Source organism: Rhinatrema bivittatum, chromosome 2 (genome assembly GCF_901001135.1).
Source record: "Rhinatrema bivittatum chromosome 2, aRhiBiv1.1, whole genome shotgun sequence".
NCBI lineage: Eukaryota > Metazoa > Chordata > Amphibia > Gymnophiona > Rhinatrematidae > Rhinatrema > Rhinatrema bivittatum.
In genome coordinates, this window is record NC_042616.1 from 500203443 (window position 1) to 500230381 (window position 26939).

General features: G+C 45.3%; 1 protein-coding gene across 1 annotated transcript in view; it reads left to right on the top strand.

Annotated features, from left to right (window-relative positions):
• Positions 1-26939, top strand: part of PAK1IP1 (PAK1 interacting protein 1) — a 60956-nt gene continuing 34017 nt past the window's right edge. Inside the window, exons 1-6 of the mRNA XM_029590645.1 lie at positions 1-153; positions 7434-7596; positions 16769-16889; positions 17751-17825; positions 20743-20795; positions 22270-22415. Of these exons, the coding sequence (XP_029446505.1) occupies positions 73-153; positions 7434-7596; positions 16769-16889; positions 17751-17825; positions 20743-20795; positions 22270-22415 (639 nt within the window). The 5' untranslated portion in view covers positions 1-72. The remainder of the gene's footprint in view (positions 154-7433; positions 7597-16768; positions 16890-17750; positions 17826-20742; positions 20796-22269; positions 22416-26939) is intronic.

A 26939-nucleotide genomic window follows, 5' to 3' on the forward strand; every position in this document is an offset into this window, starting at 1 on the left:
CGGGCGGGGCCCTGGCGAGCAAGGGGGCGGTGCTGCGCAGGCGCTCTTGGGCTCGCACGTGGGCAGGGTAGTATGGAGTCGCCTCGGATGGAGCTGGTGGCCGGCTGCTACGAGCAGGTCCTATTTGGTTACCGGGTGCAGCGAGACCACGAGGTACGTGGCGGGCGGCGGCGTCCACGCGTTAACTGGGTTCAAACTGCCATCGATGTTGGATGTTTAAGCGGTGCGTTAGTGCCAGTGCAGTGCGGTCTGGGTTTTAAATTGCTGGAGCTTGCTCGTGCTGAGCATGTCTCGCCGTCTTCCCTTTGTCGTTTCTGTTCGGGAGATGGTCTTCTCTGCTTCCCGTTCTTACATTTTATCAAAGGGGGAAGGGGCTCATAAAGCATTTGGAATCGGTCTTTCAAGAAATCATTGACTACGCTCACTGGCTCCACAGTAGGGTTGCCAACATTTCCATCGACCAGGACTGGACACTTGTGGACCCGGGGTGTGGGCGGGGAAAGGGGAGGAGAGAGATGGTGTCCCTCATTTGTATAAATATTTCCTGCCAGTGAAGTGCCTAAATACTGTATCTGTTTATGCATTAAAGGGCAATAATGAATTGACAGGATGCACACAGGCGATAATTTCTCTTCTCGCCTCTCAGGGCAATGAAAGGGGACCCCTGCCACTCTGCTGCTCCCCATTTCTTATCTCGTGGATTATTATGGGGGATGGGCCGCACAAACTTTTTCTGGAGAACTAGGGCTGTCAGAAGAAGCAAACAACTGCCTAGGGTGCTAGGCCCAGGGGACACTAATGCATCTCATCAAAGGGCTGGCTTCAGTGCTGCAGGCCACCATTGTAGTGGAACAAGCATTCCTTAGCCCCTATGTGGCTGCTGACTCAGCAGGTCAGTCATGTCATCCATTGCCCAGGGCACTGGCAGCCCAGTAATAGGCTTGAGGGGAGCAGTGAGGTAAAAGAAGGGGGGGGGGGGGGGGGGAAGACTGGGTTCAGAGCAAGGGATGCTGGGCAGAGAAAGGGCCAGGAAAAAGGATACAGGCATGGGCAGAGGGGTCACTGCAGTACACTATATGTTTTTGTTTAACATCAGGTAAACTCCACGTTGCTAAGAGACAAAGCATGGGTTCAGAGTGAGACCTGAGGGAGGAAGGTACAGCCTGTAGAGCAATTTCCCAGACAGCTGCAGCTGTCGGCTGGACTGAGCAAGAGACTGTGTGACCCATTCCCTCTTTCCATGCCCAGTTGTCTATCTCAACCCTACCATGCACCACATGTCTTCTTACTTTTCATCCTCTTGTCTGTCCCCTCAGTGTCTCTCCCCATGCTGTACCTTCATCTCTCTGTTTCTCCACCTTCTCCTCTGCATCTGTATCTGTATCTGCTGGCTCACTCAGCTCCTGGCCCAGCATGCTGGGGGGGGGGAATCAAGAGGGTGATTGCTACAGAAATCTGTGGAGCCACTGGGAGCTGAGGGCTGTGCCATCTCCTCTCCCTATTCTGGCCAATCACAGCCTAAGAAAAGAGGTGGAGGCAGGAATACAAGGCAACTGTCCTCTGAGAGTCTCCTGCCTTTCTCTCCCTGTAAGTAGGAGACTGGGGGAGAGGAGGAGTCACCTGCAAAACTGGACCTATAGCATCCGGTTGGCACTTCTGATTGGACTCTGCACAACATGCTTGAAAACCCTGCTGTCCGGTCCAAAACCAGGCAGTTGGCAACCCTATTCCAGAGGCACATTTAATGATTGCCGGAAGGACCGTGTGTGCAGCAAGTGACTCTGGAGCCTTCGGGGCTGATTGTTTTTCCCCCCATTTGGAAGAAAAGAAACTACCAGTGTATAAAAAAAAAGAATTGCCCTTTCTGATTGATTTTTGGGCCCTTGCCTTTGTTTTAAAATAGACATAAGGTTCTCCTGTGCCTGTGTTCAGCTCCTAGAAATGTATCCCTGTTCCTTGCAAAAATGTCAGAAGAGGCTTCAGCTGGTCTGAATGCCCTCAGTGTGACAGAGGTCTTACTAGAACTTGCACTTTGTGTGATACTGGTGTGGCAAGGAGGACTACCAATCTCCATTGGAAGGGGTTTTGTGAGGGTCTAAAAGCCCCCGCAACCTTTGGAGCAAGGGAGAGAGAATGGAAGCAGGTATTCAAAGACCTGGAATCCTGCTGGTGTTTGGCGCATCCCTTCATAGATTGGCATCATTAGGGCCTGTGTCTCCGCAGAGAAAGTTCAGAAGTGGAGGATAAGGATCCTAGGATGGAAACGCCCCAGAATCTGGGGGACGCGGGTGCTGGGAGATGTAGAGGAGAGGCAATCCTGCCTGGTGAAGTTCACCAGAGTCAAAGACTGATTCAGCTACAATCAGCTTGAGAAAACCAGACAAGGAGCCCTTAAGGAAAATAAATCATATTCCACCAGGTACTGGGAGGACTAAGCATGGAAAAGGGTTCCTTCTTATAAGAACTTGAGTTAGGAAGAGGTATGAGAAGGATTTTGACTGCTGTGATTTTTGGACTTTGTATTGAAGTGGTGCACTGTCTGGTAGTGTGCTATCCTGGGAAATTTTGTTCCTGCCATCACCTTAGTAAAGGCTTTTATGTTTTGAACAAAGCACCGGTGTGAGCAGTGGTTATTGTGTATGTGCTTGGAGCTGATATGCAGAAGAGCCCCTCCTCCCCCAGCTCCCTGTTGGAACCCATGGCCCTCTCCATATACCCCAGACCAGAATGGGAAAGAAGAAGGGGGAAAGAAATGGTAGATTGGGCAGTGCCGGGTGAGAGAGGCGTGGGGATAGAGGTTGCTTGGCTTGGTCCCCCGCAACCAAAAAAGCATTCCATTGCCCCTACACAGTAGGATATAGGACCCTTATTGTTAAACTTCAAGCTAGCTTATAGTCTCACTACAACTAGATGCTCACTAGCTAGGCAAATATGATCCAAATATGCTACAAGTGGAGTATGTTAGCATGTTCTTATTTTTTCATCATAGGATGGATGAGTCGTGCTGTGTTGGACATTGCACAATATCTGTATGTGAGGGAAACATCCCATATCCTGTAACCAATACCTTTTTTTTTCCCCTCTTCCCTCATTTTATTCAGTGTAGCTCCTCTGCATTCATCTCAGACTTTGTGGTGCCCCAGCATTCTTTTTTTTTTTTTTATGGTCAGAGGTTTAAATCCTCCTGTTTTAGCAATGGTCATAACATAAATATGTCTCTAATGGGATCAAGTGTCAGGAAGTTGTTAACTCGTATTTCATGGGTTCTCGGCCAACAGACCAAGAAGGGACCTTGCTGATCTCATAGTTCAGACCTTGCACTTGGATCTTAGCTAATAGACTGAGTAGCAGTTCTTTCTCTGATCAGCAAAACAGCAGCAGTCCCATATTGTTAGTGAAATCTGGTATTTTCCTGCTTTTATGTCATTGCTCTAATACTAGCACAGTATGGATGTTCTCGCTAGCTACAAGTTGCCCGCTTATTTTGGAGCTTACAATTATATACTCCATTCGCCAGCCGTGGAGTTTGCCCACCTAGCTTGAATTTTAAGCACAAGAATTTCCTTTGGGCAGTGATAGGAGACCCTGTCTGAAAATGCAGGGGCCTAGTGTTAAATCAGATAAGATTTTCTTCCTGAGTGAACAATATGTTAAATGGACCCAAACAAACCAGGGTCCATTTAACCAAACCAAACCAGGTCCAAACCAGCTTTCGCTGCTGCTGTTGAATGTACCTGTTCTGTGTGAGCAGCATCAGATTGACATTGGGATACAAGCTGCCACTGTCAATTATTTATGGTACTGCATGCCCCAGATAGCTGCATGCAATACCTGAGTTGTGGTCACACCATGGATTGATAGAGGCATTATGATATTCTGTTTTATTCTCCTTTCCTTTCCGAATAATTCCTAACCTAGTGTTTCCATACCAAGCAAGTATACTTGGCACTGGAATAACATAGGACAAGCACAGAGGTTCTGATTGTAGCTGGGTGCATTCCCTGTTTTGAATTTGCAAACTTGTTTTGGGCACTGACCTTATTGGGTTTTGTTTTTTTTTTGTAAGTAGATTTTGAAGAAAAGTGTGTGTTCAAGTCACTCTGAAGTATACCGAATTGGTGCAGCGAATCAAATGTACAGTGGACCCTCTAGTTACAACCGGCTTGACATACAAATAACTTGGGTTACAACCAAAAGTTTAGTTTTGAGTTACAACCTGAATGCACAAGGCCATGTGTATCAGCTCGTGAGTGCGGTTGCTTCTAATTGGGCGTTTTTCCTGTCAATCGTGTTTTTTTGGGCTTGGTGGGTGGGACTTCTGCTCTGCTGTTGCAGTGATTGGCTGCTGCTGCCGATGAGGCCTGTCCATCTCAGGCGCACTCAGAGCTGCAGATGTTCACAGGAGCACATAGGCAGACCCGGCACGGCATTGCAGCAAGCAACAGCATTACTGGTGTCCAAGGAAGCTTCTGTGCAGCAGCAGAAAGGGAGTGTTGCACTCCGCTGGCTACAGCAAGGTATCAGGAGGGAGGAATGAGTATGCTGGGAGGGGGAAATGAGTGTTTGGAGGCCAGAGATGTGCTCTGAGGGGGTGGGGAGGGGGGAATCCTCCCCCTCCTCCTGCAAGCCAAAGATGTCAACTTGAACGGTGAGTAGAGTATGAAATTGTTCTTTCTGGTAGGCTAGGCACATTTTATAACTTTTTGGTGAGTGCACTAGGAAAATTATAGATGTTTCTGGTAATTACGCGCATTAGTCTGGACGAATTACGCACATTATACAACCCTTTTTTATTATGAAAATGTTAGCTAAGGGGTGCTTTGGGAGGTTCGGAACACGTGATGGGTATTTCCATTATTTCTTATGGAAAAAATAATCTTGAGTTACAATCAGCCCTCTGGAACGAATGGAGTTCGTAAGTCAAGGGTCCACAGTACATCATTCCAGTTGATGCTTACTACTTTACTTGTTTTTGTGATTATGCAGGTGGAAGAGGCTGACTTGTCATGTTTGGATTCAATTGATTAACGATATAATAATCAGTCAGTCTGGCTAGTGCAACCATCAGTATGCTCGACCTGCTCAAAGTGTCCTTGCCCTGCTATTGCTAGATCATCGTCATACATAAAGCTGTGAGTTTTCAGATGAATTCATCAGCCATGCATGCAAATTTTAAAAAGGATATGCTATTTGTGGCAGGCCATTCTTTTGGAGGTTCCAGCAGCAGCAATTTCATAAGAACGTAAGAACATGCCATACTGGGTCAGACCAAGGGTCCATCAAGCCCAGCATCCTGTTTCCAACAGTGGCCAATCCAGGCCATAAGAACCTGGCAAGTACCCAAAACTAAGTCTATTCCATGTTACCATTGCTAATGGCAGTGGCTATTTTCTAAGTGAACTTAATAGCAGGTAATGGACTTCTCCTTCAACTTTGAAATAAAGTGGTGGTTTTTAATAAGTATTTGACTCATTCGGACTTGCTGGTAGTCCTTCATGTCTTAAATATTCCAAAGCATGATTTGATAGCCGCCACCGTTACATACCACTGAGAAATTGATAGAAGTGACTCCCATAATTTTGTGTTTCTCAAAGCCGTCTTTGATGAGCTGGATGAAATTCGGTACCTGGCCTGTAATGAATTGTCTTTACAAATTGTGTACAAAAAGATTTAGGATGATGCGCTTATACAGTCTGTAGATGTGATAAAGTAAGATAAATGGCCAAAATCTGTTAGGATTCCAGGGGTCTTTATGAAGTTTCAAAAGCGCAGCTATGCATGTTCGTATCATGGGTGCAAGATCTGTTCTCGCACAAGAATTGAACAGTTTCAAAAACCAGTTCCTTGTGGCTGGTCAAAATTTTTGAATCGATTGTGAGTGAATATTGCTAAGGCCTGTGGCCTTGTAAGTCTTCATGTTCCTGATGGCTTTTACCATTTCTGCCTTTGTATAATGGTCACTGAAGTTACTGTTTTTTGCTGTTGCTCTTTGGTTTGCTGTTTAAAGCCGTTGGTGTGTTAACTGTTACGTTGTAATGTTGTTCTGCCTTCTGTGAATCTTTGCTCGGTTTCTTAATTTGTGGCCCAAGCTTTCTTACTACTGTGGGCTATGTCTGTCTGCTTAGCTCTTGCTGTGACTTGCATTGCTCTTCTGTTGTGATGGTATTTTCTGCAAAAAAAGATTGTTTTCATATTTTTGGACATAGTTGTCGTATGGTAGCCAGGTTCTGCAACCTCATGGGATGTATTTTATGGTGGTGTGATGTACCACTTTGACCAACTTTTGTAGTTTTCCCGGTTTGGGTTTCATGTTTGCCACCGCTCTACGAAGGTGTACTGGAGAAATTCTGCCATTAGCGGTCTTGAAGTTGAATTAACAGCAAATTGGCACCATCATTGGTGTTAGAAGTGGATGGACTCTGATCGGATAGGATGATCGGGAGTGTGAGATTGGATCTATGATGATCTTGCAGCCTAGGGCTGACAAATATAAAGTCAGGGTTAGAGCCCTTTTTCTAGTGGCCGCTGTCGAGGGAGCTTAGGGTCGTGATGAATCTGGTTCAGTTGGCCTGCTTCCACCCAGGTTTCCACTAACACTTCATTGGTAGTGTTATATCCCCGGTTGTTACTGGAACTGTAAAGTCACCAATGACCGTTTGAGTTCTGTTTAGACATGTTACTGCGTCTGAAAGTTCTAATGTCTTATTGAGTGGTTTTTAAACTTAGGTGATTGAGGTTTCTTTGCTATTTTTTTTATTTATTTTTTAAAATCATTTAGAGTCTGTATACTTGTTGTTAGTTTGTCGGTAAGCAGGTCTGATTTTACAAAGATTGTACTACCATGTTTGTGTTCTTCTGTTTGCCAGCTTCATCCCAGGTATTTGTGACCTTTGTGTGTCTGCAGCCTATGCTGCTTAGACACTTTTGTACAACTTGTATATCAGGGGTAGGCGATTCCAGCCTTTGAGTGCAGCAGGCTCTTCATGGCAGTGTGTAACATTGCCACTGGACTTGTCCATTATCTTTTGCTGCAGAAGTTTCCGCAGAGCTGCCACATGGAACTGGGGCCTATGGGCATAATCCAGGAAAGTAGCACGTAAGAACATAAGAAATTGTCAAACTGGGTCAGACCGAGGGTCCATCAAGCCCAGCATTCTGTTTCCAACAGTGGCCAATCCAGGCAAGTACCAAAACCCTAAGTAGATCCCATGCTACTGATGCCAGTAATAGCAGTGGATATTCTCTAAGTCAACTTGATTAATAGCAGTTAATGGACTTCATTGGGCATTTAGACAATTCTGCAAATAAATGAAGCATAGTGAATGAGCCGCCTCAGCTAGCCAAGTACTCACCTCTTCGCTAAATGTTTAATAACATTTCTGCCTCTTTGGGGCTGTTTGCTGATGGACTTCCTTGGTGCTCTCTCTTTGCAGGCGTGGACCCTGTCTGCAGACTTCACTCATCATGCCCACACAGCCTCTCTCTCGGCAGTCGCCGTGAGTAATAGATATGTGGCCACTGGTAGCAAAGATGAAACCATTCAGATCTATGATATGATGAAGAAGACGGAGCACGGGGCACTGCTGCACCATGATGGTAGGGCTGCTTTCATTTTAGGCAGTGGGAATGCTAGCATTTTTTAAGTAACATAAAGGCATAATGAATCTTTTATTGAAGGAACACTGCACCCACTTTATAACCTTTTCTCAGCAATTACACCCAGAAAAGACCTGAAGACTGTGTATTGGTTTAATATTTAGCGTCATGCCACTTTTGAAATTATGGAAAGCAATCCTTGCACACCTGGGAGCAGCCAGCTTTGGATGGGTGTCAGAAATACACTGGCATCTGGCTTACGGAGTATGTATGTGATATTGCGTGCAAATCACAAATGTCCCAATGTAGAAAACCAAATTGAAACCCATCGATATCTATCTAATTCCACACACACATTCTTAACCAGAAAAAAATCTCACAAGAGTGCACCAAAATAGTTTGAGGACCCTCATTTTTAGGGCAATACCATCGCAGTGCTTCAGACAGCACCAAACTCGTACTCAGCCCTATAATAATATATAATCGGTCCTAGATTGTTGCTAACTCATTTTTTTATGAAAGATTTTTTTAATTGCATTTAAAAACATTACTTATCTTCTAAATTAGCATCTAGATTGAGAAATCCACAAAACTTTTCAGTTTTTCCACTGTTTTATCTTCTGTGGTCCTACCACACTTGTGACTCAAAAGTTGTAACCACGCTGCCCATCTGTCATTGAGTTATTAATCTAGGACCGATGATTATATATTATGGGGCTGGCCAGCGAATTTGTTGCTGTCTGAAGCACTGCGATGGTATTGCCCTGAAAATGAGGGTCCTCAAACTATTTTGGTGCACTCTTGTGAGATTTTTTTCTGGTTAAGAATTTGTGTGTGGAATCAGATATCAGTGGGATGTCATGAGTGACACTTGCCAACATGTCTGCTTGCTATGGATTGCAGGGGGAATACTTCCATAACTGTTAAAATAGCTTGAGAGGAGAATTTCCTGGCAAGCAGGACATTTTTTATTCTGGATGCGTGGTGCTACTTGCCATTTGTACTTTTGAAATATTGGAGGGTATACAATTGATAACCTTTTTAAATGTTTTAAGTATGTATTTTTATGTTAAATCAAGCAACATTTTAGTTGATTCCATTGATGAGTAAAGCAGACACAATTTTTAAGTTCTCTTCGCCCCCCCTTCCCCCCCTTCCCCCCCCCCCCCCCAACACACACACTGCCTTCCTTGTTATGTTGCATGTTCTGCTTCCTAGAATGTTTGCCTTGTTAGTTTTTGAAAACACTTCTTACATGGGCACCCATCAGTATTGGCCCGGGTAAATTAAGGAATTGCTGTGTTAATCTTCCTCATTAGAGCTCCAAGCAGGCACCGCACTGAGACAAGTCTGCTTTACCATCACTACCCACACCACACAAGTGGCTTATTAAATTTATAGAAGGAAATATATACCCATAGACCCAACTGTATCTAAGATTCTGGCTGGAAATTCTTTTGGGGGAGGGGCATTTTTTGGTCCTTTTTCCCCCCAAATCAGCTACCTTATCCCCATTCCCTTCAAGTTGTTCCCTGGCCCCCCCCCCACCCCCCCCCTAACTTGCATCTCATCCTCTCCTAAAAGGTAGGAGGAGGGCATGCTTATTTGTCTCTGTCTCCTGGCTGACTTTAATCACACGATCAAGGGACCTAGGCGTGTAAGCAGGTAGGCTCAGGAATCATTTTGTGGCCGTGAGTAGGTGGTGAGAGAAGTCTGGGGCATAGGTTCAGGGATAGGGGGAAGGAGGCCTGTACCCAGGCTGGCTTTGTGCCAAGGAACTGGTTTTCTGGGACCACAATAAAATCGTGTCCCTGAGTATACCGTGCACAACACTCATTGAGCTGGATCGCTCAAGGGAGCTGTCACAGTGCCGCAGAACCTTTCTCCCGTAGCTCATCGGTTCAAATCCAGGTCAGGTCAGTAGGAGCTTAAAAAGGGCGACTTATGTGAAATGAGTTGAGGGTCTCAGTCTAGCTCCTGTGGCGACAGCAGAAACAGCTTCTACCAGATTCCAGCAAATCTGTGAATACTGCTGCATGCCTGGTCATTGATGTGTGATAAGGAAACAAAGAGGAGAACCGTTTATTTCTTTCATTTATATACTTTTCGGGAATAAAGTGTATTGAAGCAGGGGTTTTTAACTTGGTCCTCAAGTACTCCAACCCCTCCAGGAAGACTGGTTTTTGGGATATCTATAATGAATCTGCATAGGAGAGGTTCATATGGCACTGCCTGCATTTAATCATGTTGATTGTGGGTATCCTGAAAATCAGACTGGCTAGGGGGGATCTTTGAGGACCAGATTGAAGATGCCTATATTAGAGGATAGCTATGGATCTGAACACAGAACAGTCAAATTGATGCCTGGTATAATCTAGCTAGTAAATGTGACCTTAAAACTAGGCTTGGAAGCATCGCTCTTATGCTGATCTTCACTTGTGAGTATCCATATAACCAGGTTTTCTGATGTTGGGGCCAATGTACTAAAGTTGGCTAATGCTTTTGCAGACATTTAACATATATAGTTTTACATGTATCAATGTCACTTTTTAATTTATTTATGTAAATGCTTTTATATACCGAAGTTTAGCTAGCTGCCTTCACTCCGGTGTTAATGTGCATACATTCCTTCATGTCCTGCAGACCAGTCCAGACCAACGGGATTTTCCCTCCTCTCATTAGATGGAGGAAGAGGATCACTATCCATGCCACATTATCTTTGTATTGTCAAATTATTACCATCAATTTTTTTCACACAAATGCTGTTACATAAGTGGACCCTTCCCTATATTTCCTGTACTAGTTATACCTAATTACTAAAAATCACCCAATCATACTTTACCCTTCAATCACTTCAGTCATACCATACATGTATCCCACACATTCAACATTTCATCCTTCACATAAAATATGAAAATCCTAAAACTTAATTTGCACAGGTACAGTCATAATTACTTATTACAAATTCAGTGCTTTCTTCGGGTATTTTTCAAAGAGATTTCCTACTCTTAAACAAGACAATTACAATTCAAGCTAGTATCATTATATTCAATTATCTTCATATACTCCTATAATTGTTTTCTACTGTCCATATGTATTCCTGTGATCTTTGTATTCCAGACCTTTTAGGGAAGACATATTTTTTCTGCAGGGGAATCGGATGAGGAAGAGGAGCAGGGAGAGGGTGAACTGCGCTTGCAGACTGAGGACTCTGTGGTTAGGCTGTTTAGACAGCAGGGAATGTGTGCTCATTTCTAAAGCTTCTCAGATTTTACAGTTGGAGGAGGGGCAGCTAAAGGAGGATATGCCCAAAGATAACCCAGTCCTTACAGGCATCAAGAAGCCATTGAAAGCATTCGTGCTGCACTCAACCATTCAAGAAATGGCAGCGGAGCAGGCTCCAAAAAATATTTTAGAACCATTGAAGGTCGGTATCCACTACAGGGAGGAGAGAAAGTTTTAAGACACCTCAGGAGTATGCTGCAGTAACAGAATGGTCAAGAAGGACCACAATTCCTGTGAAATGAGGTGCAGCTCTCGGGGATCCACAGGATCATAAGCTGGACACATCTACAAAAAGATCCTTTGATCTGGCTAGTCTAGGCCTGCAAGCAGCAATTTGCAGGGGCTATGGTTGCAGCAAGGACAGGCAGCATAGGACCAGAGGGGTCCAAAATAGATGCTCATGGAATTAGGAGAAGCCTTTCTGGCGAACACTTTATATTGACAACACAAGGATCTGTTCTAAGCAGGCGGCCACGGCAATTGCTGAAGCTAAGGAATTGGTCGGCAGATTCAGCCTCCAAAGCAAGGTTTGACCGGCTGCCCTTTAAAAAGTAACCTGTTATTTGGTGAACATCTGGCCCAAATGGTAAAGGAGTTTGGAGAATCAAAACAGCAAAGGTTGCTGGAAGACAAGAGACCAGTAGTCAGGCCCGGTTTTAAAGCTCGTCTGAGGGAGGTCAGACAGTATAAGCTAGGGGGCAGGGAGGCTTCAGAGGGCTAAGTCTTCCGGGAGATTGCAGTCCTTTTGAGGCAATAGGCAGGGAAACCACGAGGGTAAATTGCATGGCGCCTTCAAGTAGAAGGACCTTCTGACAATTGTGGCAGCCACTCCTCTATCTCACTAGTGGGGGGCCGGCTGCAGAAGTTCTGCGAGGAGTGTACCATATCACAGGTGACAAATGGGTATTGGAGGTGGTTCGCCAACATTATGCATTGGAATTGAAAACTCCAGTATGCGAGAGTTGTGCCAGATCCCCATTCCGGGGCTCAAAGAAGAAAAGAGGTCTAGAAGACGATACACAGGTTGCTACAGTTGGGTGCTATCGTACCGGTATTGAAGCAAGAATGAGGAAGAGGAAAATATTCAGTATATTTTATTGTGCCAAAGAAGGCAGGCACATTTCAACTGGTACTGGTCCTGAAAGGAGTAAACAAGTTTCTGACTATATTCCATTTTCGGATGGAATCATTAAGGACAGTAATTGTGGCAGTGCACAAAGGAGAATACCTGTCCTCCTTGGACCTCACAAAGGCATAACTGCATACACCGATCGGGCAAAGCCATCATTAGTTTCTGAGATTCGCAATAGGAGGATGCTATTTTCAGTTCAAGGCACAACCGTTTGGGCTCGCAACAGCCCCCAGAACTTTCACAAAGGTAATGGTGGTAGTAGTGGTATTCCTCCACAAGGACGGAATCCACGTTCACCCATACTTGGATGATTGGCTAATAAGAGCCAACTTGGTCCAGGAGGGGATGCAAGCAACTCAGAGGGTGGTACAGGTATTACAGGACTTAGGCTGAATAGTGAACCAAGCCAAAAGCCACATACAGCCATCTAAGGAATTGGTATATCTTGGAGCTTGATTCAACACGAGTATGCAAAGTATTTCTACCGCAGTGGTGGATTCACAAGCTGTAGCAGTAGATCAGATAATTTCTGAAGGGCCAAAGCCATACACCTTCTGGATTCTATGACAGCAACCATAGAGGTAGTCCCCTGGGCTAGAGCTCGTATCAGACTGCTGCAAGTAAGTTTTTTTTGGGTTTGTTTTTTTTCTTTCCAGGTGGTTTCTGCAACAGTGATACTTCAAGTAACTCCTGCTTTTAACCAAGACGAGTCAGTCTGGACTGGAGGCTGTCCAGGAGCAACCTGGAGAAAGGGGTAAACCTAGATACTCCCCAGTGGATAACTGTTTCCACAGATGCCAGCAGGAAAGGATGGGGCGCACATTGCGAAACGTACATACATAGTGGGGGGCCTCTGGTCCCCCCCAGGAGACAAGGTGGTTAATAAATGCCAGCAAGAGCAATCTGGCTGGCATTAGTGGAGTTTCAGGAAATACAAGGGAATGCAGTAAGGATTTTTTCAGAAAATGCCACAGCAGTGGCATATGTGAACAAGCAAGGAAGCACAAGGAGCAAGCAGGCCCAAAAAGAAGCCCAGTTGCTGATGCAATGCGCAGAGAAGCACCTGCAAGACATCTCTGCATCCCATATAGCAGGATCAGAGACTGTTTAAGTAGATTTTTCAAGTCTCCAAGAGCTGGACCCAGGGGAATGGGAGGTGGCGGATTTTTGTCTTCCATCAGATAGTAGTTGGATGGAGACATCTTACAAAAATACAAAGGCAGAACAGTTCTTCAGCAAATCAAGAAGCAGCCTAGCCAGGGGAATGGATGTGTTAAAACAGTTCTCGCCACAAGGGACGCTATTGTACGTATTCCCACCATGGCCTTTGGTTTCCAGGGTCATCAGGAAGATTGCCAGTCACCCAGGGGCAGTAGTGTTGGTGGCCCCGGATTGGCCAAGATGTTCTTGGTATGCAGATCTTCTCAGCTGCAGCATAGTGGAACCAATAAAATTTAGACCGATCATAGGTCTACTTCATCAGAGCCCAGTGTATAGAGAAAATCCAAGTCCCTTCTCCCTTACAGCTATTGAAAGGCAGAGATTGCGGAGTAATCTCTACATTATTAAAGGCGCAGAAACCTTCCACCTGTCGAGCATTTACAAGTTTGGAAATGTTTTGAGAACTGGTGTGAACAGTGGGGCACAAATCCAAAAAGGCGGATCAGCCAATAATTTTACAATTCCTACAGGCAGGCCAGGAGAAAGGCCTAGCGGTAAATTTGTTAAAAGTACAGGTGGCCACAATTGCCTGTTTCAGAAGACAGGTTAAAGGGGCTCCTGTAGGTGCACAGGCGGACATAAGTAGGTTTCTAAAAGGAGCAAATTGAGTACATCCTCCTAGGAGAAGCCAGGTGCCATCGTGGGACCTAAACCTTGTGCTTAGAGCATTGATACAGCCCCCCTTTGAGCCAGTCAATCAGGCATCAGTAATGGTCCTCACACTGAAAACTGTGTTTTTGGTGGCAATCTGTTCAGCTAGAAGTCTCTGAGCTGCAAGCCCTACCATGCAGGGACTTGTATTTGTCATTTTTCAGAGATAAGGTCACGATTAGACCGGTTTCTTCATTCTTACCCAAGATGGTATCGCGTTTTCATATTAGTGAAGCAGTGGTGCTGCCAGGCTTTAAGGAGGAAGGGGAGGGCAGGAAGAAGGTAAACATGAAAGGTCTGGATGTAAGAAGGATCCTTCTTAGATATCTGGAGGCCAGCAACCACTTCAGAAAGTGTCAGGTTGTTTATGCTGTATGCAGGGCCACACAAAGGGGAGGCAGAGTCAAAGACCTCTAATGCAAGATGGATTAAGGAAGCAATAGCTTCAGCATACTTACTCAAAGGGAAGAAAGTGCCAGAGGATCTCAAAGCACACTCCACCAGAGCCCAAGCGGCCTCATAGGCAGAATCTGGAGAAGTTTCGCTTCTAGATATCTGCAAAGCAGCTACTTGGACCTTGCTGTATTTATTCACTAAACACTATAGGTTACATTTGCAGGAACAGAAGGATATATGGTATTCACCAGGGAGGTGATGCATGCAGCTCTGGGACACTCCCGCTGGGGATGAGTACCGCTTAGGTACATCTCAGTGTGTCTGGACTGGTTTGCAGAACATGAAGGAAGGTGAAATTGGTTCTTACCTGCTAATTTCCTTTCCTTTAGTCCTGACAGACCAGTCCAGAACCCACCTTAAGAGGAATTTTCTTTTTGCTTTATTTATGATAAGTTTAAAAGATGGGAAGATATCAGAAGCATGAAAGTAGATATGCCCTATGCTATAGAAACATAAGGAAGGGGGAGAGTGACATTGAGGCTCAGATTTATTTTGGATTTTGTTTTTTCTTCTCAATACATTTCTTTTTGGCCAGACCTTAAGCACAATGAAAAGAAAGTATTTGGCAGTCACTCTGGGGAGTGAGCAGAGGCAAACAGAGTACGTATCAAAGAAAAGAGGGATACTCCCAGTACGCATGCTTTAGCTGGATGGAACGCGTACACAGCTTTGGCAGTAGACTACTGATGTCTCCTCGGACTAGTCCACGTTATAGAGAGAGGAGGCAGGAAGGCAGAGAAGTTTTCTGCCTCCATCTGCTGGTAGGAGGGAAAACCCTGTTGGTCTGGACTGGTCTGTCAGGACTAAAGGAAAGGAAACTAGCAGGTAAGAACCAATTTCACTTCAGCTTGTAAGACTTTTTAACATACAGGGGCTGATACAATAATGTGCGCCCAGTCTAGTATGCAGGTATGCGTGCGGTGGGTGCTCATTTTGGACAGGCTAGACTAGCACCCGATGCAATAAGGAGACAATGGGGCCCAAAATGTGTGCCCAAACAAATGCATTGCTGATAGCACCCATCACATGTAGATTCCATGTAGATGAGGCTATTACCCCGCCCTCCCACCCTGATGCAGAAAACCTCTGGACACTCAACACACACTTTTTAATGCAGCAAATTTAACTCCCGCGGTGGCGTAGAGTCAATCTGCGAGTCAAGGTCTCATGAGAAATTAAAAAATACGGTCCTCTGTGGTTCCTTCTACTTAGTATCGTTGTGACTCTTAAATTTACTGCTTGCGGTTTTGAAGACTAAATGAATATTAGCTTGATTTAGTAATAATAATAAAACAATTCTTCTGGACGCACAGTTTAGATGTGCAATGTAGATGCCCATAGCAAGGGGGCTTAGCTATGGACGTTTCAACAACCTCAGCAAAATCAGCCAGAAGCGGAATAAAAAAACGGGTGCTCGTATTGAGCGCCCATTGCAATTGTGGGCGCCTGATGCATTTGAGTATTGGAATGCACAATTCTAACCTAGTGCACCCTTTTTTACGCATCCCCTCATTTAAATCCTGCTTCAGGCGCCCAGGGGATATGGCTGAGTGCGCATTAGGAAAACGGGTGCTCAATATGTTAAGCATTGGCCTGAAAGTATGATATGAGGTAATGACATGCAAAGCTGCTAATTACCTGTTAGTGCAGCTAAATGGAACAATAGCTAATTGCTTTTCAGACTCATGAATATAAAAACTTGACTATACCTCATGGAGTTATGTTTTTATGATAACATCTGTAGATGAAGCATGAGCATACATTACTGTTGCCTCATTTGTATGACATTAACATTCTTCGTTATTACATGTAATACATCGGCCTTTGTGCTTCCTTAGTTTGAATTTTCTTTTCTTTTCTTTTTTTTTCTTATCTCTTGCACAGAGAAAGGGGGTTGTCAAGCATCAGCTGTGTTTGGTTAATTTTTTTGCTTGTGATTATCAGGTATCTGCAAGAAGGACGTAGATTTAGCTTCACAAGTAATTTTCACTCTGTATTACTTAGACACAATCTTGTTTTCGCAAGTGTGAACATCCTCAGAGTATTGTGCTCATTACTGGCTTTTCTTTGACTCCTGCATACCTTGTATGTTATCAGTCATGCTTGGTACTCCAGCTCACAGCAGTGCAAGGTTGAGGGAGTCAGATTTAAGTGCCCTGATTACTTTAGAGTGGACTATTTTAGGAAGAAAAGATGTGCATGTGAACATAATTGCCTTTTTGATTATTATAAAAGCAAAATTAGGAAATACTAATTGGATGGAGAGAGAATTTATATTTTATTGTAACATTTAAGTGAGGGACAGTTTCTCATTAAAGCATCACACTTGTGCCACCCAAAAATCTCCTTTTCAAATAATTACTTTTAGACTGAGTGCAGATACCATCCCATCCTCGTTCACTGATCAATCTGTCTTGCACTCTGCAGGGACCATCACCTGCTTGGAGTTCTACGGTAGCACACACTTACTGAGTGGGGCAGAAGATGGATTGATTTGCGTCTGGAATACAAAGAAATGGGAATGCCAGAAATCCATCAAGGCACACAAGTGAGTCATACAGTGCTGCTGCTGCTGTGAACAGGCACCCATTCCCTGCCTGTAGGTTTGCTGGGAGTGTAAATCAAGTCTTGGCCTGGTTTGAAATGCCATTAAGTTAAATGACACAGGAACCTTGTTGGAGAACAGGCTGCTCCAGTGCCTTCCCTACTCACTGGGGTTAAACATAACTTTGGCTATATTAACATGTGTGCTTTTTAACTCTTTCTTGGTGCATTAGCTCTAAAGTCTGTGCTTGTTATATGTACAATTTGCTTGGTGCATTCCTGGGATTTCACATTTATTGTGCATTAGGATCAGTTTCTCTGCTCTTTGTTTGACTTGCATTGTAAATGTGATTTTATTTGTATTCACAGATACATAGAATGTGATGGCAGATAAGTCTCCTAAGGCCCAAGTAGCTTGCCTAATTTAATTCCTTTTGTAGTGCTTTAGGCTACAGTTGATTGCTGGCTTTACCTTTTGCTTCTCTGCAACGAAGGATTCTCTGAGCCTGACCCAGGCTTTCTTGAAGTTCATTACTGTATTTTGTTTCCATCACCTGCCCTGGAGATCTTATGTATTTATTTTGGCCCAGCAGTTTCCTTCTGCTGCTTTGGGCTTCTAACTCAGTTGGAAATGGCCTGTACTGGGGCTACAGTGCCTTGAGCCTCCATCTGTCATGACCTTTGTTTTTTCTGTCCCTTTAAACCCTGTCCTGGAAGAACCAGGCCCGACAGACCATGGCAGCCTGCAGAAGCTGGTACACATGCACCCTGAAATGGGTCACTAGGCATCATCACTGGGGGACTCCCTTCCTCTGAGGGCAAAAACTAAATCAATTTTAACATTTTTTTTTTTCATTCTTCTTAGGGGGCAAGTGACATCCCTTTCCATTCACCCATCTGGTAAATTAGCGTTGTCTGTGGGAACGGATAAAACATTGAAGTAAGTCTGTCTTATCCTATTGAATGGCCAGTATGATTCATTAGTTCACAACTGTTCTGCTCTACTGCATTTTCTCTCACATCTCAAGTTTTAATGTCTGTTTTGGTCCTGTTTGACCCAAGACATTTTTTTTATATTATGCTTCGTCATCGCACATTTTCTGCAGATAAGCAAGCTGAATTAGCCATGCTTTCTGGGTGCGCCCCCTGGTGGCCCGGGGCGGAACCTCTCTTAGAATGTTGAAAGCTTTTATCCTTGTCTCGCTCTTGTGCAGCTGCACGGTTGCTTCCCACGCAATTGACTCTACTCTCTCCGTTCTTTCTTTTCCCGCTATGGTAACGGTCGCGGTTCTTCTTTTCTCTTCACAGAAATGTTGACTTTCTCTCTCCTCACCTTCATGAGCCCCCAATGGCACTTTGGTGACATCTTTTGGCACTTAAAAGGCGCCGGGTTTCAAATTTTGCCCATGTGGTAAATTGTCCATTACTGATGGACATGACCGGTGCTACATATGTTTGGGCCTGAATCACAATCAAACAGAATGCTGCGATTGTGGCAGAATGTCCCTGAGGGCGCAACGAGCGGCAACGATCACGTAACTTAGAGAGCCAGAAGAAGGTACATCAGGATCCTATGCCCCGAGTCAAACCCACTCTTCCCCGGGCAGAGAACCGAAGAAATCTGTACCAAAAAAGAAAGCTCCCTCTCTCGAACTTCCCAAAAGTTCTAAATCGGGACCGGTACTGCATACCCACTCCCATTGAAGCCTGGAAGTGTCGAAGCCTACTGGTGCGTCAAGTGCATTGTTGGACAGCCATCATTCGAAGCCAATGCATAAACCCAGCATCGAAATGTGTTGACCGATGCACAGTATGTTGACTTTGTCACCGCAAAAGACTCATACGGAGTTGAAGCGCCCCATCTCCATGCATCGACTCATTTTAAAGCAAAAAACGTGAAGCAAACGACGCAAACATTTAAATTGACTCATACCAAGTAAAAACACCAGAAAAGTTCTATTGGACAGATCATTTTCACCCCACTACCTATAATGGATATGGAAACCTGCGACACTTCAGATGATGGTATTCCAACACCTCCAATGTGCCCATCATCCTCTGCCTCCCATAAATGCCCCAGGAGAATGGAGGAAACCAAACAAAAAAACACCTCCTGCAAAAAGAAGAAAGGTATCCAAATCTTCAGCCAAAGGCACAGGTGTGGATACCCTACCCTTCATTACCATCTCAACCTGTGTGTGTCAACTTGAGTGTATATTATCAGCCCAAAAATTCAAGGGTATGCAAACTTTTGAACAAGACTATTTTATTATTTCCCTTATAGCTATGGTTTAAAGATTGTGGTATTCTGTGATGCATAAAATAGTTTAATTTGAAACACATTAAAAATGACATGTTTTGATCACTCATGTTTTCTTAAACTGCTACCCCTGGTAGAATGTGTTAGATGTGTATGTAAACTTATGAGCACAACTGTATATCTTGCTGTATGTAATGGACTTTAGAATGCCCTCGGAGAGCTTGTTCAAAATGTGGCCTTCTTATAATAATGTAATATTGCATGATAAATAAAATGGCAGCATAGTACTCGAACAGATTTGTCTATTTTTGTGGAGCGAATGAAAGGGAAAAGATAATCTTCACAGCAGAATGGATAGAACAGAGGAAACCCATTGCATGTTTTCGATGTTTGAAGAGTGCTCCTGTGTTACCTGAAGGTCACTAATCCGTTTCAAAGGTCTGATAGACTCTCCGTGTTGTTCTCGGGGCCATGGAAAGGAGAAGCGGCATCCAAAGCCTCCCATCAATTTTTGGATCAAAGAAGCAATGGCCTCGGCATACATATTAAATAGAAGGCCTTGTCCTGGTCAGAATATAGATCAGTCTTACCGGAGGAGCCTTGCAAAGCAGCACATGGGCATAGTTACATTCATTTGTAAAGCACTACAGGCTGGGACCTACTGGCGAAGTGGGAATCTGTGTTCGGCGTGAGCATCTTTGAGTCAGCTTTCCCAGTCTCCCATCTGGAATAGGCACTGCCTGGGTACATCCCACGTGTCTGGACTGGTCTGGCAGGATGCTAAAGAAGGTGAAACTTGGAGCTTATCAGCTAATTTCCTTTCCTTGAGTCTTGCCAAACCAGTCCAGAGCCCTCCCAAATGCACATGCGTGTACTTAAAAAAAAAAAAGCGAGAAAGAAAAGGACTCAGCCGGGCAAACAGCAGGAACTGGAAGGAAACTTCTTTTCTTTTTTGTCTGGGAGAGCCCCCTTGTCCTCTTCCCCACCCCCCTTGCAGATGAGAGGTAAATGAGGGATATTGTCATAGAAGCTAAAAGGCAGCTCAGGAAAGGAAGAATGGCAAGGCATGCTATTGCCCTTTTGTTTAAAAAAAAAAAAAAAAAGGGAAACGAAGAGATGTAAATTGAAGCAAGAAAGAGTTAATAAATGGGAAGAGAAAGCAGATGTTGGAATCCCAAAGCTATATCAGAGAAGGAATTACCAGGAGGCTTGGCCAAGGAGTCTACTGGAGGCTTTCCTAGCAGTGCCAAGCTATGTAGAGGGCATCAACATAAGAATTTGTTCTCAGCCTCCATCTGCTGGTAGGAGGAAAATAACCCACATGTTTGGACTGAGCTGACAAGGCTCGAGGAAAGGAAATTTAGCTGGTAAACGCCAAAAGTCACCACTTGTAGGAAGCAGAGAACAGCAAAGACAGTAACAATCCTGTGTTTTTTTGGTAAAAGTAGAACTTAGAAAGCCAGACTGAGAGTGCTGATCTGGCAGGGAGAACCATGAAAGTGAAATCCATTTCATAAATTGCCTAATTTCTCCCTAGGATTTATTCCTTTACATAATGGAGTCTGACTATTCTCCCACTTGATTTTGTATTTTATAGGACATGGAACCTCATTGAGGGACGGTCGGCATTTATCAAAAACCTGAAGCAGAGTAAGTGCCTGGTCAGAGGCCCTCGGGGTTGATTTGAGAGAAAACCACGAGTGCCGTGCACTGCGCGACATTTAATGGATCTGCATGGATAGGAGTAAATGCACGCAGCATACGTATTCACGTGTTTTTATAAATTTCTGGTATTTCTCAGCACTTCTGGGGTGATTCTGTGGTCCCCTTGGACTCGTGGAAGGAGCCTTGGTGGGGGCGTCTTCCAGACTGGCTCAGCTAGAATGGTGTTTTTGGGATCATGCCTTTTTGGGCTGTCATGAAATCAACCAATATCGACCAGCCAGGCCCAGCTTGCGCAGCATGGATTTGTGACGCTGATTGTTCTTTGGGGGCATTGCAAGGGAGCAGCTTAGGGAATGCCCACTAAATGGAAAAGTAACATTGCTTTTGTCAGTGCCGAGTAAGCACTGCTGTTTGCCTGGTGTATTGCTGAGATATTGCACAGCTTTCTTTTAAGTGAGTTAAACCTGGTGGAGAAATATGGATGTGTTTTGCTTTGTGCAGCCTCTGTGGCCTATGGGATCAGAAGATTGGGCTGATCGCAGGAAAGGTTAGAAGGGCACGACATGTAATCCCACACTGAGGCAGAGCACAGTGTAGGGGTCAGATCTGATGAACTAAGATGTACCTAAGTTTAAAAAAAAAAAAAAAAAGATATAGAAAGATTAATTGGAGTGTTAACGATGCTCTTGCAGGTCAGAATATTTTCGTAACTGTTTGTCGGTTTTGCTAGTTTTTATGAATGTTGTATTGTTACCTGCCTCGATTTTCGAGAGAGTGCAGGACAAACGGTTTTAAACAGTCTTGTTTCATTACTTCATTTCTCTCTCGTTTCTTTTCCTTCCTCCCTCTTTTTTTTTTTGCTGTATTGCTTTTCATTCTCTGTCTCCCTCACTCTCATCGCTTCGTTCTGCTTTGGTCCCTCCTTGCCTGCTCTCTGCCAGTGACGTCTCCCTAAAAGACGCGTTGGCGTCCCAACCAGCAGCAGGTGGGGAAGGGAGCACTGCACCTTCCTCCTGTTTTTTGGAAACAGGCATTTGTATTAAAACAAGTCCTTCATAAAATGTGTGTCGTTTTGGTACTGCGATAAAGGCAGTGGATTTCGATATTGCTATACAGATGTGCTTCCACCTCTACCTGCTGCAAAAATGTACAGTGGAGAGGCCTGGTTTTAAAAAAATTAAAAAGATGATGCTCCTTTCAAAACAAAAAATCTCTAAAACGACTAAATCTGTTACATGCCACCTTGGAAGTAAAAAGGTTTTTAAAATAGTGCAGGACGATATCTTTCAGTGTGGGTATTTTCCCTAAGCTGTGGTGGCAGTTCTCTCCCCCCATCCCCCATTGCCTGCTGAAGGAGGCAGATTTGAGCCTGCGCCTCGAGGAGAGGTGCTTTCCTGATGACAGATGAGCTGGATTCAAAATCCTATCTGAAGCCTTTTCTTTTTGTTTGGAATTTTAGATGCACACATTGTCAAGTGGTCTCCCAGTGGAGAGAAGTACATCGTGGTGGCAGTGAACCGAGCGGATGTCTACAGGCTGGAGACTGCATCGGTCATTGGCTCCATCGGGCATGGAAAGAGGATTTCCTCTATTCAGTTTGTTACGGTGAGTGTACAGCAGGTGACAGGCTGCTAGAGGAACGGCGGATGACTGTGACGGTAGCTAAGGAGGGGTCGCCATGACAGCCAAGATTGTGCAGTCCATTTTAAGGTTACAGCTTGTTTTCTCATTGTCATATAGATTGATTAAGCAGTACTCCCAGAGGAACAAGACTATACTAATGAGAAGAGTCAGTATTCGTTAGATTTACTGCAGACTTGTTGCAGGTTCAAACTGTAGGTGTGGTAAAACATAAAAACCACAAAGGGGGCTGGTATGCCCCAGGCAACAACCCCAGTGAGATCCACAAGTTCAAGACACAAAGGGGGTACCCTGCAGGCTCCCCGCAGGCAGGGTCTGCAACTTTAGAAACAAAGCCATACTCACATTCACGCTTTTGAGTCAGCACACAATAGATACTGGGAATGCACAGATACAGCAAAGGCAATAGTTGCAATGATAACTGTAAGAAAAATGTTTGTACTACATTTAGGACAGCTGAATTGCTTCTGTCGGTGATGATTTTCTCCTAGGACAAGCAGGATGGTAGTCCTCACACATGGGTGACATTAGATGGAGCCTGGCACGGAAAACGTCTGTCAAAGTTTTTAGAAACTTTGGCTGGCACATTGAGCATGCCCAGCATGCCACTATCCCTGCATCCACGCAGAGTCTGTTTTCAGTCGTTTTCCGCAGAGCTATCGTCTCGTAGAGATGAAGCTCATGCAGATTTTTGTCGGAAAAAGTGATTTTTTTTCCCTCCAATTTTTTTTCGCCTACTTGTTTCCTGCACTGGGTCTCTTTGGTTCCCATCAGGTTCTTTTCAGTCGGTGAGTTTTTTCGCTTCTCCCTTATCCGCTGGCTGTTGTACCCTTGTTGTCTCTGTGCACCTTATGGCAGCCTTGGGCTTTCGCCGATGCCCCCAGTGCCCCTTGACTATGTCCCTATCGAATCCACATGAAATGTGAATCCTCTGTCTGGGTGCATGGCACAATGTCCATGACTGCAACTTGTGTGCTTAGATGACCCTGAAGGGCCGCCGAGCCAGGCTGGACAAAATGGAGAAAGTGTTTGGCTTGGGCAAGTCTGAGCCCTCTACTTTGGCGTCAACACCCAAGGACCGAGGGGAGCCGATCGCCCTCAATCCCTTGGTTACCACCCCTACCCTGAAGGTCTCAGGGCAGGGGGGCTCCGGGGATCGGCTGATCTCTGTTTCTTCAAAGTCCCAGACTTCAGGATCGTTTTCATCATCTGCGCCGGGGAAAGACCGGGCCAAGCACCGTGGGAGATCCTGCAATTATCGGCATTGGTCATTTCTGCACGCGGGCCCGGGCATATAAGGACCATAGCGCTTGTCGCCCTGCTGCCTAAGCTTCCTCAACATGAGGCCCCATCCTCCCTCGATGTTGGTGGTCCGGGGCCTTCCGCACCAATTCCGGGTCTCTGAGAAGGAGCTGGGCCCAACCCTCCCCTCTCAGCCAACCCTCTCATCGAAACGAAGTTCAGGTGTCGGGTGCACCTGACGCTGGATCCTGGTTTGCGCGAACGGGAGCTGGCGCTGCCAGCGCCCACACCGATGCCTGCACCAATACGGACTGCGGTGACTGGGTTGGAACCATTGTTGGAATGCCTTGGTGTCCTCCCGATGCAGTTGATGCTGGAACCTTGCGATCCCTCGGTGATCCGTCGGGCACCAAAACGCAAGGCAACGGAGTTGGTCCTCATGGGAGATTCCTCGGGAGAAAAGGGCCCGATGGTGCTCTCTGCAGCTCGAGGTCCCTCGGCGCCAGGCCCTTTGGTGCCCATGGTTCGCCGGGCCTCCTGGCACCTGTGCCTAAAGATATGCCTGGGGCTCCATGACCCTCCTATCCGGGTGGTGTTAGTCTGAGGGCCCTTATGACCCCTGGGGTCAGGATACCTCTGACGCTTTGTCAATGGATTCCGATGAATCCTTCTCCTTTGGAGGAATGCTGGCGTTCTCCGGAGGACTTGACCTTCGCTGGGTCTGTCCATGTGATGGAAGAGGATGCCCACCATAAAATGCTTGAGATCCTCCAGTTCGCCCTGAAGGAGGTCATGGCCATACCGGTGCACAAGATTTTCTGGAACTCAGACTCTGGGAACACCCCCTTTCTATCGCCCCAGTTAACCAAAAGGCTGATGGGGTGTACCTCATGCAATACAGCTGTGGGCTTTGAAAAGCACCGGCTTCCCCACCAGTTGGTGGTGGTTGAGTCAGCGCTCAAGAAGGTCTCTCACGGCATGGTTTTAGAAAGGTTGATCCGGCAGCCCCTGGATCTTTCAGAGGATGTGGCCTGGGTCCTGGTGGCTTCAAGGAAGCCCTCCACCAGGAAGTCTTATACCTTTAAAGTGGAAGAGGTTCACCATATGGTGTGAGCAGAAGGACCTCGACACCCCCCCCCCCCCTTTTGCCCCATCCAACAACTCCTGGACTGTCTGCTGTACCTCTCAGAGGCGGGATGTGACCAACTCCATTCGGGTGCACTTCTGTGCCTTAGGTGCTTACCACCAGGAGGTGAACGGTTCGCCCATCTCTGTGCTGCCTATCGTAGGGCGGTTCATGCAGGGAGACTGTTTCAGCTACGGCTTTCACGGTGGCCCCCCTGCGGTTGCTTGGGACCTGAACATGGTGCTCGGCTAGCTGATGGAGTCACTGCGCTCTCAAGCATTTGACATGGAAAGTCACATTGGCGCGCAGGGTCAGTGAGTTGCATGCCTTATTGACTTATCTACCCTATACGAGGTTCTTCCACGACAGGGTGGTTCTGCGCACGCACCCTAAGTTCTTACTGAAGGTGGTTACAGATTTCCATCTTAACCAGTCTGTGGTCCTACCTACCTTTTTTTTTTTTTCCCCTGGCCTCATACCAGCCTGGGCACAGAGAGGGCACTGCACACACTGGATTGTAAGATGGCCTTGGCTGTCTACCTGGACCATACAGCAGGCCACAGGCTGCCACCCAGCTGCTTATCTCGATTTCCCCCAACTAGCTGAGTAGGGCTGTTAATAAGCAGACTCTTTCTACCTGGCTAGCAGACTGTATCTCTTTCTGCTATGTCCAGGCAGGACTGCACCTGGAGGGCCCGCCATGGCGCATTCTGTAAGGGCTGTGGCCCACATGTGTGCAGTTCTGATGGGAGAGATCTGCAGGGCTGAGACGTGGAGTTCTCTCCACACATTTTGCTGCGCATTATTGTTTGGAAAGGGATGGCCAGCGGGATAGATTTGTCCAATGTGTCCTGAGAAACCTCTTTCAGCTGTGAACCTAACTCTTCCAACTGTAGGCCCCTGGTTTTCATTCAGGCTGCCCCTGCTCTTACTAACAGCACATCTGTTGTGCCCTTTGGCACCTGGTTTGGTGTCTGTTGGTCCCGTCTGTTCGGGTCCAGCCAGTAGCTAGGGATTCATCCATGTGTGAGGTCTCTCTCTTTCTCTCTTTTTTTTTCTTATTCTCTTTCTCTCTTTTTTTCTTATTCTTTCTTTCTCTCTCTTTTTCTTTCTTTTCTTTCTTTTTTCTTATTCTTTTTCTCTTTTTTCTCTCTTTTTCTTTCTCTCTCTCTCTCTCTCTCTCTCTCTCTCATTAATGTGGAAAGGTAGACAGTAGTATACTCCTATCATTATACTCCTTCCCCAAAACACAAGGGAGTTTCTTATCTGTTACATACAGGTGTTCTTCTAGGACAACAGGATGTTAGTCGTCATGAAATCCGCCTGCCGCTCCGTGGAGTTGGGGTCTCTTGGTTTGTTTGTTATTTCATCATATCTACATACACAACTAAAGAGAGACCCTGCGTGAACGCAGGGATAGTGGCATGCTGCTCAGTATGCCATCCAAAGTTTATAGAAACTTTGACATAATTTTTTCCGTGCTGGGCTCCATCTGATGTCGCCCATGTGTGAGGACTTATATCCTGCTGTCCTAGGAGAACACCTGTTACAAGTAAGCTACTTCGCTTTCTCTCGCTATCTGTCCTCATCTCCCTCCCCTGCCTGCGTTAGCTGTAGCCTTTCTGTTTGCACATCTGAAAGAGAAATACATACAATTTCCTAAAACATTCTGGTTTTCAGATGCAATTCTAACTCCCTCATCACAAATCCTGTACATCTGGAGGTCCATATTCAAAAGCCATTTAGACGGATAATGTAATATGTCTAAAAGGCTTATCTGACTATATTTAGTGCTTATCTGGCTAAATTCTAGCCAGGTAACTGTTATCTAGCTAGAATTTAGTTGGATAAGAAGGGGGCATTCCATGGGCAGGCAAGAGGCATTCTGGGAAGGAGCAGAGCTAGCCACTTAACTTATGCGCTTAACTCTAGGACAGCCCTATGGCCCGACCAAAGTTAGACATAACCAGTTAACTTTAAGATAGCCGGGTATATTCAGCGGTACTGAATATATTTATCCGGCTAACTAGCCGAGCTACAGAGCGGCTAAAAATGGACCACCTGGTGTTTACTTCTTTGGTTCTCAGTTATTGCATTTATTTATTTAAAATAATTTATTA